Here is a 13,724-nt window from a genome sequence, read left to right on the forward strand (position 1 = left end):
AAAACTTAGATGTTTGAGAAGAAGCCCATAATAGGCTAATTTCGAAGTATAGAAGCCATGCGGGTTATGAAACCAAGCCCTACTGTCCTTGGGGCCATTAGCAATAATTGGTAAATTACAAATCCGGTCCACCATATTGCAACCAAAGAGCTCATTCACCCTGTCCTTGTTCTAGCCTGTATGATTATGGTTCCATAAGTCTCTCACAAATCTTTCATTTTCGGATAACAAAGTAGGGCATAAAGAGTCATCATTTAAGCCCTTAAAACCCCAATTATCACTGCGATCTCAATATTAGTGCCATCACCGACCAACCAAACAAAACCATTTGTAAGGGTTTTAGTAGCTATGGCTATGTTGGTCCAAGTATAGGACGGCTTATAAAAATTCTTGGGATGAAATATATCGCCACTAGGGAAGTACTTAGAGCTCACCACCTTATAGCACAATGTGTCTTTGAAATAGATGAGCCTACAAACTTGTCTGCCAAGGAGGGCCATGTTGAAGAGGTGAAGATCGCGAAAGCCGAGCCCCCATGCCTTTTGGATAACAAACTTTGTCCCAAGCGAACATTGACCACCCTCTGCTTCTCCCATTGCTTTCCCACCATGTGCGACTTATTTTTTATTGCATGTCATCAATGATACACCTAGGCATAAGGAAAACTGAAAATGCATAAGTAGGGAGTGATTGAAGGATGGATTTTATGAATATTTCTTTACCACCGTAGGACAAAAGTCTCTTTGACCAATTATTTATCCTGCATGAGAAACGATTAATAATATTATGAAAAGTAACAGATTTCTTCTTTCCAACGGGTAGGGGTAATCCAAGGTAATTGTCCAACTGATTGATCACGTTCATCCCAAATAAATCACTATAGAAATGTCGTTGATCGAGGGGAGTATTCGAACTCAAAAGAATCATGGATTTGTCAAAGAAAATCTTCTGGGCCGAAGCTTTGGAGAAATTCTGTAGGATATTCAAAACCACCTCAGCATCACTATTTTTATTTCTGACAAAAAGAATAGCGTCATCAGCGAAAAATAAATGGTTAATACGAGGTCCATTTATGCTAGCCCTAATGCCTCTAATAGTATTGGTACTATGAACATGCAACAATAATATTTTTGAAAGTGTTTCCATGCAAAACAAAAAAAGATAAGGAAAGAGGGGGTCCCCTTGTCGAAGACCCCACTCCGAAATAATAGTCTCAAAGAGGACCATATTGCATTTGACCACATATCTAATCAACCGAACACAGTTCATGATCTTTGCAACCTAAGCCTCCACGAAACCTGAACTTTTCATGACATCATCAAGAAAATTCCACTCAACGCAACCATAAGCTTTGCTCATATCGAGCTTTATGACAAAACCTTTTTCAGGCACTTTGGTTTTGACTTTTGTAAAGAGGAAGGGTTGTAACAGCCCTAACCCATATCCGTCGCCGGATTAGGGTTACGAGGCATTACCAAACAAAACATAGTTCATCACGATCATTTATTACAATTTGTGCACAAAATTATAACGACTTCTTTAAAGTAGTTATCAAATTCAAATAGCAACCATTCACTCATTCATATAAGTTAAATTCATATATATAAAGCACATAACAAATTAATTCAAACATGCATTGTTAATCATATTACAAATATGAACCATGCTTCAAATTCAATCATATCAATGTCCTCCATTCAATCAAATTTTTGAACCAACTAACATGCATCAAAGTCATACAGCCCATGCTTTATAAATATAATTTTCGAACCATATGAACATCATATTCATGGTATTCGACTACCTAAATTAAAACTAGGCATGTATCATTTTATATGTGGTACCTAGCATATAGAGTATGATATTCAATTTTATAAATCTATTTCATTAGCAAATTGTCAAACGTACATTTTACATACCTATGCACATTCGAATTATTAAGTCAAAACAAGACACACCATACGGCTTAAAAATCATCCATACATGAGACATTACCAAACGATTAAATATGATCTTGTACTTTACTAATTCATGCGCAATTTACCATTTATGTCCATACGTAGATAACCATCCAATAAATTATAAAACATATTCATATTTTGCCATCACAAACCGTACCTAAACAACCAATATGCAAGCAATCACTTATACATAACATAGCTTATGGAAACATATACATTATAGTAAAAAACACATCCATCAACTAAATCGTTACTCAACCAAAAAATATAACCAATACACCATACATATATACCATGAGACATACTTCCCAAAATGAGCTTATACCATGACCGAGTATACACAAACATTAGCATCATTATCAAGCCATTTTCGCATGGCCACATATATACAGATCAAAATGAACCATATCGAAACTAGCCTATACATTCCATACGTCAAAGCTACAAACTCTTAAAGTACCGAAATAGCAATCGATAGTGTGACGATGATCCTTGACGATCCCCGAGCTCGAAACTAGCTTTCAAAATCTATAAAACAATTAAAAGACACACAAAGTAAGCTTTGAAAGCTTAGTAAGTCATAAGCAAATAAATTATCACAAGAACGTTAATAGTTCAATTCAAATAGGCCAAATTTAATAAATCTCATACATATATAAAATCATCTTACTTATATAATTGCATAAACTTCTCACATACCTGAACCATTTAGTTCAATTCAAATAGGCCAAATTTAATCAATCTCAATGCTCGATGAACCGTTCGGAATTGTTAAGGATACACGAAAATCATATAAAGCTCGTACAATGCCATCTCCTGGATATGGTCTTACATGTTAACACATTTCAATGCCACTGTCCCAAACAGGGTCTTATACGACTCATATACGATGCCAATGTCCCAGACATGATCTTACACATTCTCTCACTTCGATGCCAATGTCCTAGACATGGTCTTACACAAAATCACATCTCAAAAGTCCTTATGTGATGACATCAGTATCCTATACATTTCCTAAGGTTCGTTTGGGGCTTTCGACTTCGTGATTAAATCAATTCATGCTCGAAACTAGTCATCCAATGCTTAAATCAATTCAGCAAAATATATATATCAATACATACAATTCAATTCGGCTACATATAATATATATACATTTGAATTTAAAGCCATTTAATTACTTATGAACTTACCTCGTACGAAAATGAACGGATCAGAACGACTATTCAACAACTTTCGACTTCCCCTGATCCAAATCTGATTTATTCCTTTCTTGATCTAAATCAATTCAAATTTAACTTACTTAAAGACATATTCATTCAATTTCATTCAAAAACACATAAATGGCCATTTTGCACTTTAGCCCCTAACATTTCACATTTTCACAATTTAGTCTCTATTTCAAAACAACACAAAATACTCAAAATTTCATTTAACCCATGTTTGGCCGAATATTCCTTAGGTCCCTAGCAGCCCATTTATTCCATTTATTTCACATTTAAACCCCTCAATTTACAAATTTCACATTTTAATCCTTAATAAGCATTTTTATAAAAAATTTACTTAGTAACACTTGATAATCTAACATCAAATATTTATTTTTCATCATCAAACAACAAAAACATCAAGCTATCATCAATGGCAACTCACAAATTCATTAACGAATCCAAAAATTAAGGCATGGGCTAGCTAGAATACGGAGCAACGATCTCAAAAACGTAAAAATCATTAAAAACAAAGTTAAAACCATACCTATTTGAGCAAAAACACCATGGCTGAATGTCAAGCTCTTCAGTGGTTGTTTTAAACCTTATTTTTTATTGTAAATGGATGGAAGATGATGACATTTGGCTTTGTTTTATTTATTATTAACTTTATTACCTATTTACCCTTTTACCCTTTAAAAACATTAATAATAACACCAATTGCCACTCCACTATCATCCACTATCTCATAAATGGGATATTTACTACCCTAAGGACCTTCACTTTTAAGTTCTATAACTATTTGATACCTTTAGCTTATAGAACACAACTTTTATGCTTTATGCAATTTAGTCCTTTTTACCGAATTAAACACTTAAACGATAAAATTTCTTTATGAAAATTTCACACAACTCTAATATCATGTTATAAATATTAAAATAATAATAAAATAAATTTTATGACCTCAAATTTATGGTTCTGAAACCACTGTTTTGATTTAGCTAAAACCAAGATGTTACAAGGGTAGTCTTAAGCCGGTTCACAAGGGCTTTGGAAATTATTTTATAAATCACCCTGCATAAGCTAATAGGATGAAAGTTAGCCATATCATGAGGATCCTTAGTCTTGGGGATAAGAATAATCATAGTATCGTTAAGGCAAGCAATATCTTTGTTTTCGTTTGAAACATCATGACAAAGTTGAATAATCTATTTAGCCACCACCCCCCAGTTTTCTTTAAAAAAAGCCTCGAAAGACCATCAATCCCTGGGGCTTTACTGGGGTCCATTTGGTTGAAGGCTTCAATAATCTTAAGCTCTATAAAATTCCTAGTCAACATATTATTAATATCTTTGGTGATGCATTTATCCATGAAGCTTAGATTTTGCTCGCCACAAGATGGCCCACTCAATTTAAAAAGATTTTGGAAATACTCCCAAGCAACTTTGCAAATATCATCTTTGTCGTGCTTCTAGTTCCCACAAGAGTCCTTCAATCTCTCAATGTTATTTTTCTTCATTCTCTTAGTGGCACGGACATGAAAAAATGCGTGTTTCTATCCTCTTCTTTAAGCCATTTTATGCGAGACCTTTAAGCCCAGTAAAACTCTTCCTTAGCATAAAGGTGATCAAGTTTGATGCGAGCTTGTTTCAACATATTTGTACTACTCTCACTATTCATACTATCAATTACGTTGTCAATCTATGTCACTAGCTTCCTGATTTGGTTTTTCATTTTACTATAATGCCTATGTTGTCATTGACCTAGCTCCTTCCTAACTTTTTCGAGCTTCTCAAGAGTGGTCATGTTATTTCCATTCCAAGCTGCCTTGATAACAGTTTAAGCATTCCTCTCTTTTGCCCAACACATCGTATTTAAAGAGGAGTCTAGGGTCTCTAAAATTATCACGAGGCTTTCGCCCCAAGGTATCCAACACAATGGATATCATGAACTGAATTAGATTGCCTCACCACATTAGAATCAAGAAACAAGAACTTATCAATAGCACTTATAGAGATAAGAAACCTGTCGAGTGTCTCTTTAACCATATTATTACCTTCCCTGTTGTTAGCCCACGTGAACCACCCCTTAGTCGTTTTAACATTAACCAAAGAGAGCTCCTCCAAAACATCACAAAACTCCTCCATAGAAACCCTAGATTTTCTACGGCCACCTTTCTTCTTAGCATCTTTAGCAATAGCATTAAAATCCCAACCCACGATGCAATCCTCCCCAACCGATCTCTCAACCCTTCTAAGGACATCCTATGAATGAAATCTAAGGTTTGGGTCAGCATGCCCATAGAAGCCAATGTATCTTATTGTATTGTGGTTAATCGACCTAACCAGCGAGTCAATGTGATGGCTATAGTAGTTTTGTATAGCCACATCGACTCCCTCCTTCCAGAGCATTACCAAGCCTCCATTTCTCCCATCTGAGTTTACTGCTAGGCACCTATCCATCCTGCACAAGTTACGAATCTGAGAAAAATTATTAGCTTGCATTTTGTTTCGCATAAGAAGATAACATCGGGTTAGTAGCAACAAGAAGTTGCTTAAGTTCCCAAACTCCCGCAGGTTCCCAAGCCCATGGCAGTTCCAACAAAGAAGTTTCATTGCTCTTAACCCTAAACCCTAAAACTCGCCTTGCAAGGTGAAAGAATGTTCTCAAGTCTTCTTCTAACTAGTTGAGCAAGACTTTCCTCATTGTTCTCTCCATTGCCTCCTCTAACTCTTTTTCTTTTGCATTTCAATTTGCCTCCTCCATCATGGACAAGTTTCATTTGTCATTTTTCTATAGGGGAACAAGACTCTAATTCCTCTTTCCCAGCTTTGGTTTTTTCTTCTTTCTCTTTAATCCTCATAAGATCATTATCATCTCCACTCTTTTCCTTAGCGTCGCTTATCTGTACATTATGATTTGTCTTGCTTTCCAGTATTTCAATACCATTTCTTCGGTTTCCTCCCATTTGGGTTGTTCCTCCTAGCTAAACCCTGACCCAACTTCCATATTGGAAGCTAGAGTTGCCCGTTTCAATATGTTATTCTTTTCTAGAGTATTTTTGAGTCGTATGACCAATAAGCCTACAGATACAGCAAAAAAAGGCAACCTTTCATACTTAATCGTGCATATAGTTTCGATACCATTGCTTCCTACAAGATGAACCACCCTTCGAAAGGGTTTGAACACATCAATTTTAATCCTAAGTCTAATATAATCTGTCCATCCCCATCTCTATCACGCCAATTGATAGCCAACACTACTCCTATCGCCTCACCCACATCGATTGCCACCTGCCTATCCATTTGCTCAAGGGGTATATTGTAGATTCTTGTCTAAAATGGCGTAATATTGAACGCATATTCGACTAAGTCTTGGCCCTTAACAAAAGGTAATAACGCAAACAGACATTGGTCAAAGAGCCAGGGAGAATGATTAAGGATTCGCCTTCTGTCTTCGATGGCTCCAAATTTAACTAAAATCACTCCCTCGTCTAACGCCACAAAGTTAACCTCTTCCTTGGTAAACGATAAGGACTTGAGGACGCGGTACATAGCTTCTCTATTAATTCTTTCCTTAGACATTATCTTCCCTGCTGCCCATGCCTCGTAGCTCTGGGGATTTGTGATTTCTTGTTTGTACTAGTCACCCTTCTTGACTCCTCTTCTGAGAAGTTTAATCACTACACCAAAACAGGCTTTTAGCGGTGCTTTTTAAGGCCTTTAGCAGCGCTAAAAAGTGCCGCTAAAAGTATTTGTGGCGCTTTGATAAGCGCCGGAAAAAACGCCGCTGACGACAGTGTCGTTAACTTTAGCGACGCTCTTCCCACAAATGCCGCTAAAGACCAGAACCTTTAGCGGCACTTTTCCCACAAACGCCGCTAAAAACCAGGACCTTTAGTGGCACTTTTCCTACAAACGCCGCTAAAGACTAGGACCTTTAGCGGCGCATTTTCCAAAAACGGCGCTAAAGACAATGACCTTTAGCGGCGCTTTTCCCACAAACGCCACTAAAAATCAAGACCTTTAGCGATGCTTTCTCCAAAAACGCCACTAAAGGTCACAAAAAATTAAAAAAATAATTATTATAAAAACGCCACTCCATTCTTTAGATTTGCTCCATTCCTATCCTAAATTATTATAAAAATGCCAATCCCTTTACTTGCTTAAACAAATCCTTTAAAACTGTTATATACATCATTCTTTGGTTAAAGATTGCAGCAACAGCAAAAGTGAGATTCCACCAATTAAGAAATGTATAATTTACTTTGAAGATGTATTAAAATGGAAATTCATGAACAAGAAGATAAATGTTTTTCACTATATCTCATGCAACAAGTCAAATTGCCTTTGATTACATAACATTCCTTTCAATTTTTTTTTAAAAAAAAAATTGAAACTAGTTCATATCAACTTGCTCAAGTTGAATCTATAAATTGCAGATCAACACATTATTTGAACTTACAATTCTAGGAAAGCATAAAATGTAGTTCCATGAGCATGCATTTAAAGTAGAAAAAAAATTATTGATTACAATGACAGTCCAAGCTCCAAATCTAGCTCTTGTGTGTCACTTGATTCTGAATTTTGACTGCTCGATCCCAATGAGTTGCTGAGATGTTTCTTGCTCCTTGAGTGTGAATCCTATAAGAATGTAAGGAACTAAAACAAGTTAAGTTTTAAAACACAATCATCACATGGCACATAAACTAAAAAAAGGAAGGGACCTGTGTGTAGCAACCTCAACATGTAGGTTTAAAAGTTGTGGTCATGTTTGGTTGTGCAAAATGTTAGGTGTCTAAGAAGCCACTGCTTGGCTGGGAATCACCATATCTGATGTTTTCCCTTTGATCGTATTCTCCAACCCCCATCTATAATAATATATCATTATAGTACTTGATTTCATTAATATAGTTATTGATGCATAAGGAAATGGGGGAGGTGACAATGGAAAGTAGCACGTTAACACTTCAATTTACAGCGATAAAACATCTCAATTTGCAGCAACTAAACACTTCAATTTGCAGCACTTAAACACTTCAATTTGCAGCACTTAAACATATCAATTAACAACATTTATACACCTCAATTACAGCGATAAAAAATCTCAATTTCCAGCAACTAAATACTTCAATTTGCAGCACTTAAACACTTCAATTTACAGCATTTAAACACTTAAATTTGCAGCACTTAACATATCAATTAACAACATTTATACACCTCAATTACAGCGATAAAACATCTCAATTTCCAGCAACTAAACAGTTCAATTTGCAACACTTAAACACTTCAATTTACAGCATTTAAACACTTAAATTTGCAGCACTTAAACATATTAATTAACAACATTTATACACCTCAATTACAGCAATAAAACATCTCAATTTCCAGCAACTAAATACTTCAATTTGCAGCACTTAAACACTTCAATTTGCAGCACTATCAAATTTCGACATCAACTGACATTGTCCCAACATCCAAAACAAACTTAAAGAAGTATATAATTATCATGTAAAAGAAAATATTGATCAAAGTATCTACCTCTCTCAACTCCTACCCTTAACAAAATTTTGACTTGGGATGGTGGAGTGATCTGTTTTGATAGTTGGAGAATTTACTAAAATGATTAATTATATAAGGATAATTATTTATAGTAAAATTTAATAATTTTATAATTCTACATTTGATTAAAGAGTGATTTAATAAAAAGTACATAAAAAAGCAGCAAAATCTATCAATAATTAAAACTTTTATTCTCTTTATTTGGCACAATACAATATAAAAAACATATATAAATATATGAATGTAGAGGCATATATAAAAAGCATATATAAATATATGTATGTCACAGAAACTATATTCATTTATGTAGAGGCAAGTCTTTAATATATAACTATGGAATCATCAAGAAATGCTTCTCTTTTCTTGGAAAAAAAATAAGGATCAAACTTCCAGAAGTTAGATAATTGTTTACTCGGGACCACCGAAACCCATATTCTTTCCCAAAGCTCCATTATACTTCACCACAACAAGCTTATCCAAAAGCTGCTTAGATTCAGTAATATCTGCTTCAAGACAGAAAGAATACAAACAAATTATACAAGCTGAACTCTAATGTACTGTTATATTTTTCTTGATGCTATATTTCGAATACAATAAATTCACAAGTAGAAGAATAATGAGAAAATATTACCACAAGACATAGGTGCTAAGTTATCATAAGGAACAACAAGCACTTCATCACTTACACTGCATTCGCTCTCACTTGTGCTCTCTATTTGGTCCCTTTAATCAAATATCGGATTTCAAGTAAACCAGACAATTGGAAATAGTTCCAATAACAAAACAAAGAACAGTAGAAAAAATGCAACAGCAAACCATGAAAACTCAACTCGTATAAAATAGACAAACTTCAGAGAAAGAATTCCAGACAAAGACTACAAAACCCAACTTGTTGTCTTCAATGATCCAAGATACTTGACAATGTTTTTATGATTCAAATTCTACAAATAATTCAAATAAGATACCAAAACCCAACTTGTTACCATCAGCAATGAGACCAGCAGCAGTAACTAACTACCATGAATTTTAAACTAAAATATAAGATTTGTTACTAGTAGATAACAAAGGAAGAGAGCCATTCGGTGTTAGGAGTACTATCAGAAAAGCAAAATATCTCTACTTACAAAGAAGTCAATGAGGTTAGATTTCCTAAACTGGATGGTATTGGACCTTCAAAAGAGTTCCCTTGAAATCTCCTATATAAACATTAGGGAGTCTTTCTTACACAGTTCGCAGTTCTTTAAGTTTAGCAAATGTTGAGGGGATCTCACCACTTAATGCACAACTGTTAATGTATCTGCCAAATTCATAAACCAATTGTTGTTATAATTTCAAGGGTGACTTGTAAAGACAATCATGTACAGCCCCTACAAAGAACTAAAGAAAGTTAGAACTTACAATTCTCCAAGTTCGTATAGAGGAAGTGCAACGGAAATTTACAAATGAAAATAAATATGTTACTTTATTTTAGCATAAAAAAAGAAATAGTTTTTGATTTAGTAAATGGTTGGCCGGCCAAGATTTCTCATCCCCTCTTATCCCTCTTATCTCTAATCCCTCATCAAAGCTTTTCCTATATGATAATAAAAGTAGGTATATGTACATACATCATGAAGTGAACCTTGATATTCAACATGGGACTTAACATCATAACCTTTTCATTTTTAAATGCAATAAATTTAGGTTTATTATTAAAGATTTATTATTTAATAAATTAACAATTGGGTATCCATAAAAAAAACTGAAGTAAGGGTTAAAAGAAAAAAAAAAGAGTACCTACCTGTCCAGCGTGAAAAGAAGTCGTGGGCAAGTACAAACAAGGCAAAAGAAGTTTATCACCATAATCTAAAACTACCCTTTCGCTCAACACCTTCCATATCGCTTGCTTCAACATCTTACAAACAACACCCCCTGAAAGCCAGAAACAAATTGTATAAAGAAGCATTATATCGAACAGTTGAATTGCATTGTTAAGACTAGAGCATAAAGAAAGAAAAATGAGTCTTGCACGATATTTGAGAAAAAAATGACAAGTAAGAGGCGTTTTTGGTAGAATAAATGAAAGGGAGATGAAGACGAAGAGAAGCAAGAGAGGTAAACCTGGTATAGATGGCAAATACAAAACTGGGAACAAACTTACGAGAGCTGGAGAACTAAGTTCCACCGTAAATAACTTCGCTTCTATACGAAGGAATATGAATAACTTCCTTTGAAGTAGATTTGTTACCATGAATTTTAAGCAATAACTTGTTACCAGCAGCAATGAGACCAGCAGTAACTTGCATCGTCGATTTCTAGCTTCTTCTGGCATCGTCGATTTCTAGCTAAAATATAAGAGAAAAAAACAATAATAAAAAGAAAGGGGATCTGAGTAAATAATACCCAAAATTAGAAAATAAAGAGGAAAAATGGAACAGAAATAAAAGCGATAGGGATCTGAGTAATGAACACAACAAGATGAAATACACACACAAATAAACTAACAAAATAAAAATAGTAAGTCTCATATATTTTCCAGGGAAACAAACGGTAGAACTCGTAAGTAGATTGGAGGGGTTCTATGCTGAATCGTCTTTGGTACCTCCATTTTCCTCTTCTTTTTTTCATTTTGTTTGCAAAGTTAGGGGTTTTAGGGGGGGGGGGAATTTGGGGAAAAAATTTGGGAAAAATCAGTGCCAAATTTTTTTCTAGGTAAAATGAATTTTGTGGTGTTATAAGAAAAAACGCCATTATTTTTTTTATAAATTGATTTATTTTTTGTTTTTATAAATTGATTTATTTTTGCGGCGTTTTTATAAAAAAAGGCCGCTATTGTTTACCTTTAGCGGCTTTTCTCACAAAAACGCTGTAAAATTTTTTTCATTTTGAACAAAAACACGCCGTTTTGCTATTCTAAAAATTTTTTATTTTGTTTTTTATAAATTGATTTATTTTTTGCAAAAAACGCCGCTATTTTATTTTGAACAAAATGACACCGTTTTGCTATGCTAAAAATTTTTTATTTTATTTTTTATAAATTGATTTATTTTTTGCGGCGTTTTTATAAAAAACGCCGTTATTTCATTTTGAACAAAATGATACCGTTTTGCTATGCAAAAATTTTTTTATTTTATTTTTTATAAATTGATTTATTTTTGCAGCGTTTTTATAAAAAACGCCGCTATTGCTTACCTTTAGCGGCGTTTTGAAAAACGCCACAAAAATTTTTTCATTTTGAACAAAATGACGTCGTTTTGCTATTTTGGCTTTTATTAATTGATTTATTATTTGCGGCGTTTTTCATAAAAACGCCGCAAAATATTATTTCATTTTGAACAAAATGACGCCGTTTTGCTATGCTAAAATTTTTTTATTTTGTTTTTTATAAATTGATTTTTTATAAATTAAAATAAAAAGTACTCTCAAAATAAATATTGTATATTTTAATAAGAAAATAAATGATAAAATGGTTGTAATTAATTATTAAGTTAGAGTTATCTAAATTAAATAATTACCTATATATCCATATCATTTTTATTTCATTTTTATTTTTGTACTTTTTCTTATAATTTGGTCCTCTCCAAAATAAATAATTATACATAAATATCCATATCAATCTATTACTTTTTTAACTTATTTATTAATTCTATTTAAACTAATATTTAAATATATCAAATGGTTTAGGTTACATTTTTTTAAATATAAAAGCATTAATTAATTGTATAAAATTTTATCATTTAACAAATCTCAAGTAAACCTTAACCTTAAACCCTCTAAATTAACCATTCAATACATATAAAATCTATCTATTATATATCTCTTAAATAATTTAAACTATACTCGTAATTTCAATATATTGGATTTATTATTAACTATTTTACAATTATATAAGAACATATTTAAAATATAAATTAAAAAAATAACTAATCTAAACTCAAAACCTTAACTCGACCCCTGAATCCCTAAACCTTAAATCCTTAACTCTTAACCCCTAACCCCTAAACCTTAAATCCCAACCCTTAAACCATAATCTCTAATTCATAATCCCTAAATCCATACTCCCTAAACCTTAATCCCTAAATCCATACTCCCTAAACCTTAAAATATGAACTCCTAAACCGGCTTTAAATCTTAAATTAATCATATACCCTAAACTAAAAACCCTAAACAAATTTATTATTATCTCTTTTACGATTATATAAGACCATATTTAAAATATAAATTAAAAAATAATTAATCTAAACCCAAAACCCTAACTCGACCCCTGAATCCCTAACTTTTAATCCCTAAACCCCTAACCCTCTAACCCCTAAACCTTAAATCCCAACCCCTAATCCATAATCCCTAAACCCATACTCCCTAAACCTTAAAATATGAACTCCTAAACCGGCCTTAAATCTTAAATAAATCATATACCCTAAACCAAAAACCCTAAACAAATTTATTATTATCTCTTTTACAATTATTTTAAATAATAATATTTTAATTTTTCAATGTGTTTTATTTCAAATTATTTCTACGTGTCATTATTTTTTTCTGAAGATTTTAAATATTCAATTAGAAATAAACTGAATTTTATTTAATATGAATAAACCAATTAAGATAAAATATTTTTAGCGGCGCTTTTCCAAAAACGCCGCTAAATCCCCGAAAGCTCAGAAAATGGTTTCGTTGGGCTTAGGTTTTTTTGCGGCGCTTTCCCAAAAACGCCGCTAAAGCCCTGAGCATTAGCGGCGCTATCTTAAAAACGCCGCTAAATCCCTGAAAGCTAAGAAAACGGTGTCGTTGGGCTTAGGTTTTTTTGCGGCGCTTTCTCAAAAACGTCGCTAAAGCTCTAAGCATTAGCGGCGCTTTCTTAAAAATGCCGCTAAATCCCCGAAAGCTCAAAAAATGGCGTGGGGCTTAGGTTTTTTTGTGGCACTTTCCCAAAAATGCCGCTAAAGCCCTGAGCATTAGCGGCGCTTTCTTATAAACGCCGCTAAATCCCCGAAAGCTAAAACGTTGAGCTTAGGTTTTTTTGC

The 13,724-nt window shown here is 33.5% G+C and overlaps 1 protein-coding gene and 1 long non-coding RNA gene across 42 annotated transcripts; one reads left to right on the forward strand and one right to left on the reverse strand.

The window, feature by feature from the left end:
• Window positions 1–7,459: 7,459 nt before the first annotated feature.
• On the reverse strand, window positions 7,460–11,430 carry LOC107911857 (UTP--glucose-1-phosphate uridylyltransferase). 41 transcript variants are annotated; one of them, XR_005917147.1, is made up of 8 exons: window positions 11,306–11,430; window positions 10,952–11,048; window positions 10,505–10,869; window positions 9,849–10,091; window positions 9,356–9,447; window positions 9,137–9,227; window positions 7,904–8,033; window positions 7,460–7,806 (listed from the first exon to the last, which is right to left on the reverse strand). XR_005917147.1 is itself a non-coding variant. In XM_016839850.2 (6 exons), the coding sequence occupies exons 2-5, from the start codon at window positions 10,564–10,566 to the stop codon at window positions 7,961–7,963; spliced, it is 321 nt and encodes a 106-aa protein (XP_016695339.1). In that variant the 5' UTR covers window positions 10,567–10,635; window positions 10,825–11,388; the 3' UTR covers window positions 7,460–7,806; window positions 7,904–7,960. The 41 variants fall into 41 exon arrangements, 16 of the variants coding, with proteins under 16 accessions (XP_016695339.1, XP_040955090.1, XP_040955094.1 ...); XR_005917143.1 differs by having other exon boundaries at window positions 9,849–10,021; window positions 10,505–10,635; window positions 10,825–11,048; XR_005917149.1 differs by having other exon boundaries at window positions 9,849–9,920; window positions 9,996–10,021; window positions 10,505–10,635; window positions 10,825–11,388.
• Window positions 9,157–10,198, forward strand: LOC107911967 (uncharacterized). Its single transcript, XR_001688057.2, has 2 exons — window positions 9,157–9,283; window positions 9,864–10,198. It is a non-coding gene; the product is annotated as an uncharacterized lncRNA (long non-coding RNA).
• Window positions 11,431–13,724: the final 2,294 nt, after the last annotated feature.

Source organism: Gossypium hirsutum, chromosome D08, assembly GCF_007990345.1.
Source record: "Gossypium hirsutum isolate 1008001.06 chromosome D08, Gossypium_hirsutum_v2.1, whole genome shotgun sequence".
NCBI classification, from domain to species: Eukaryota; Viridiplantae; Streptophyta; class Magnoliopsida; order Malvales; family Malvaceae; genus Gossypium; species Gossypium hirsutum.

Bases quoted from the DNA above. Each gene is read 5' to 3' on its own strand.
- LOC107911857 (XM_016839816.2), bottom strand. From the start codon at position 11,035: ATGCCAGAAGAAGCTAGAAATCGACGATGCAAGTTACTGCTGGTCTCA. The intron at 9,231-10,504 runs GTAGGTACTCTT...TCTGTCTTGAAG, and splicing joins CTTCTTTTCACGCTGGACAG to CAGATATTACTGAATCTAAG.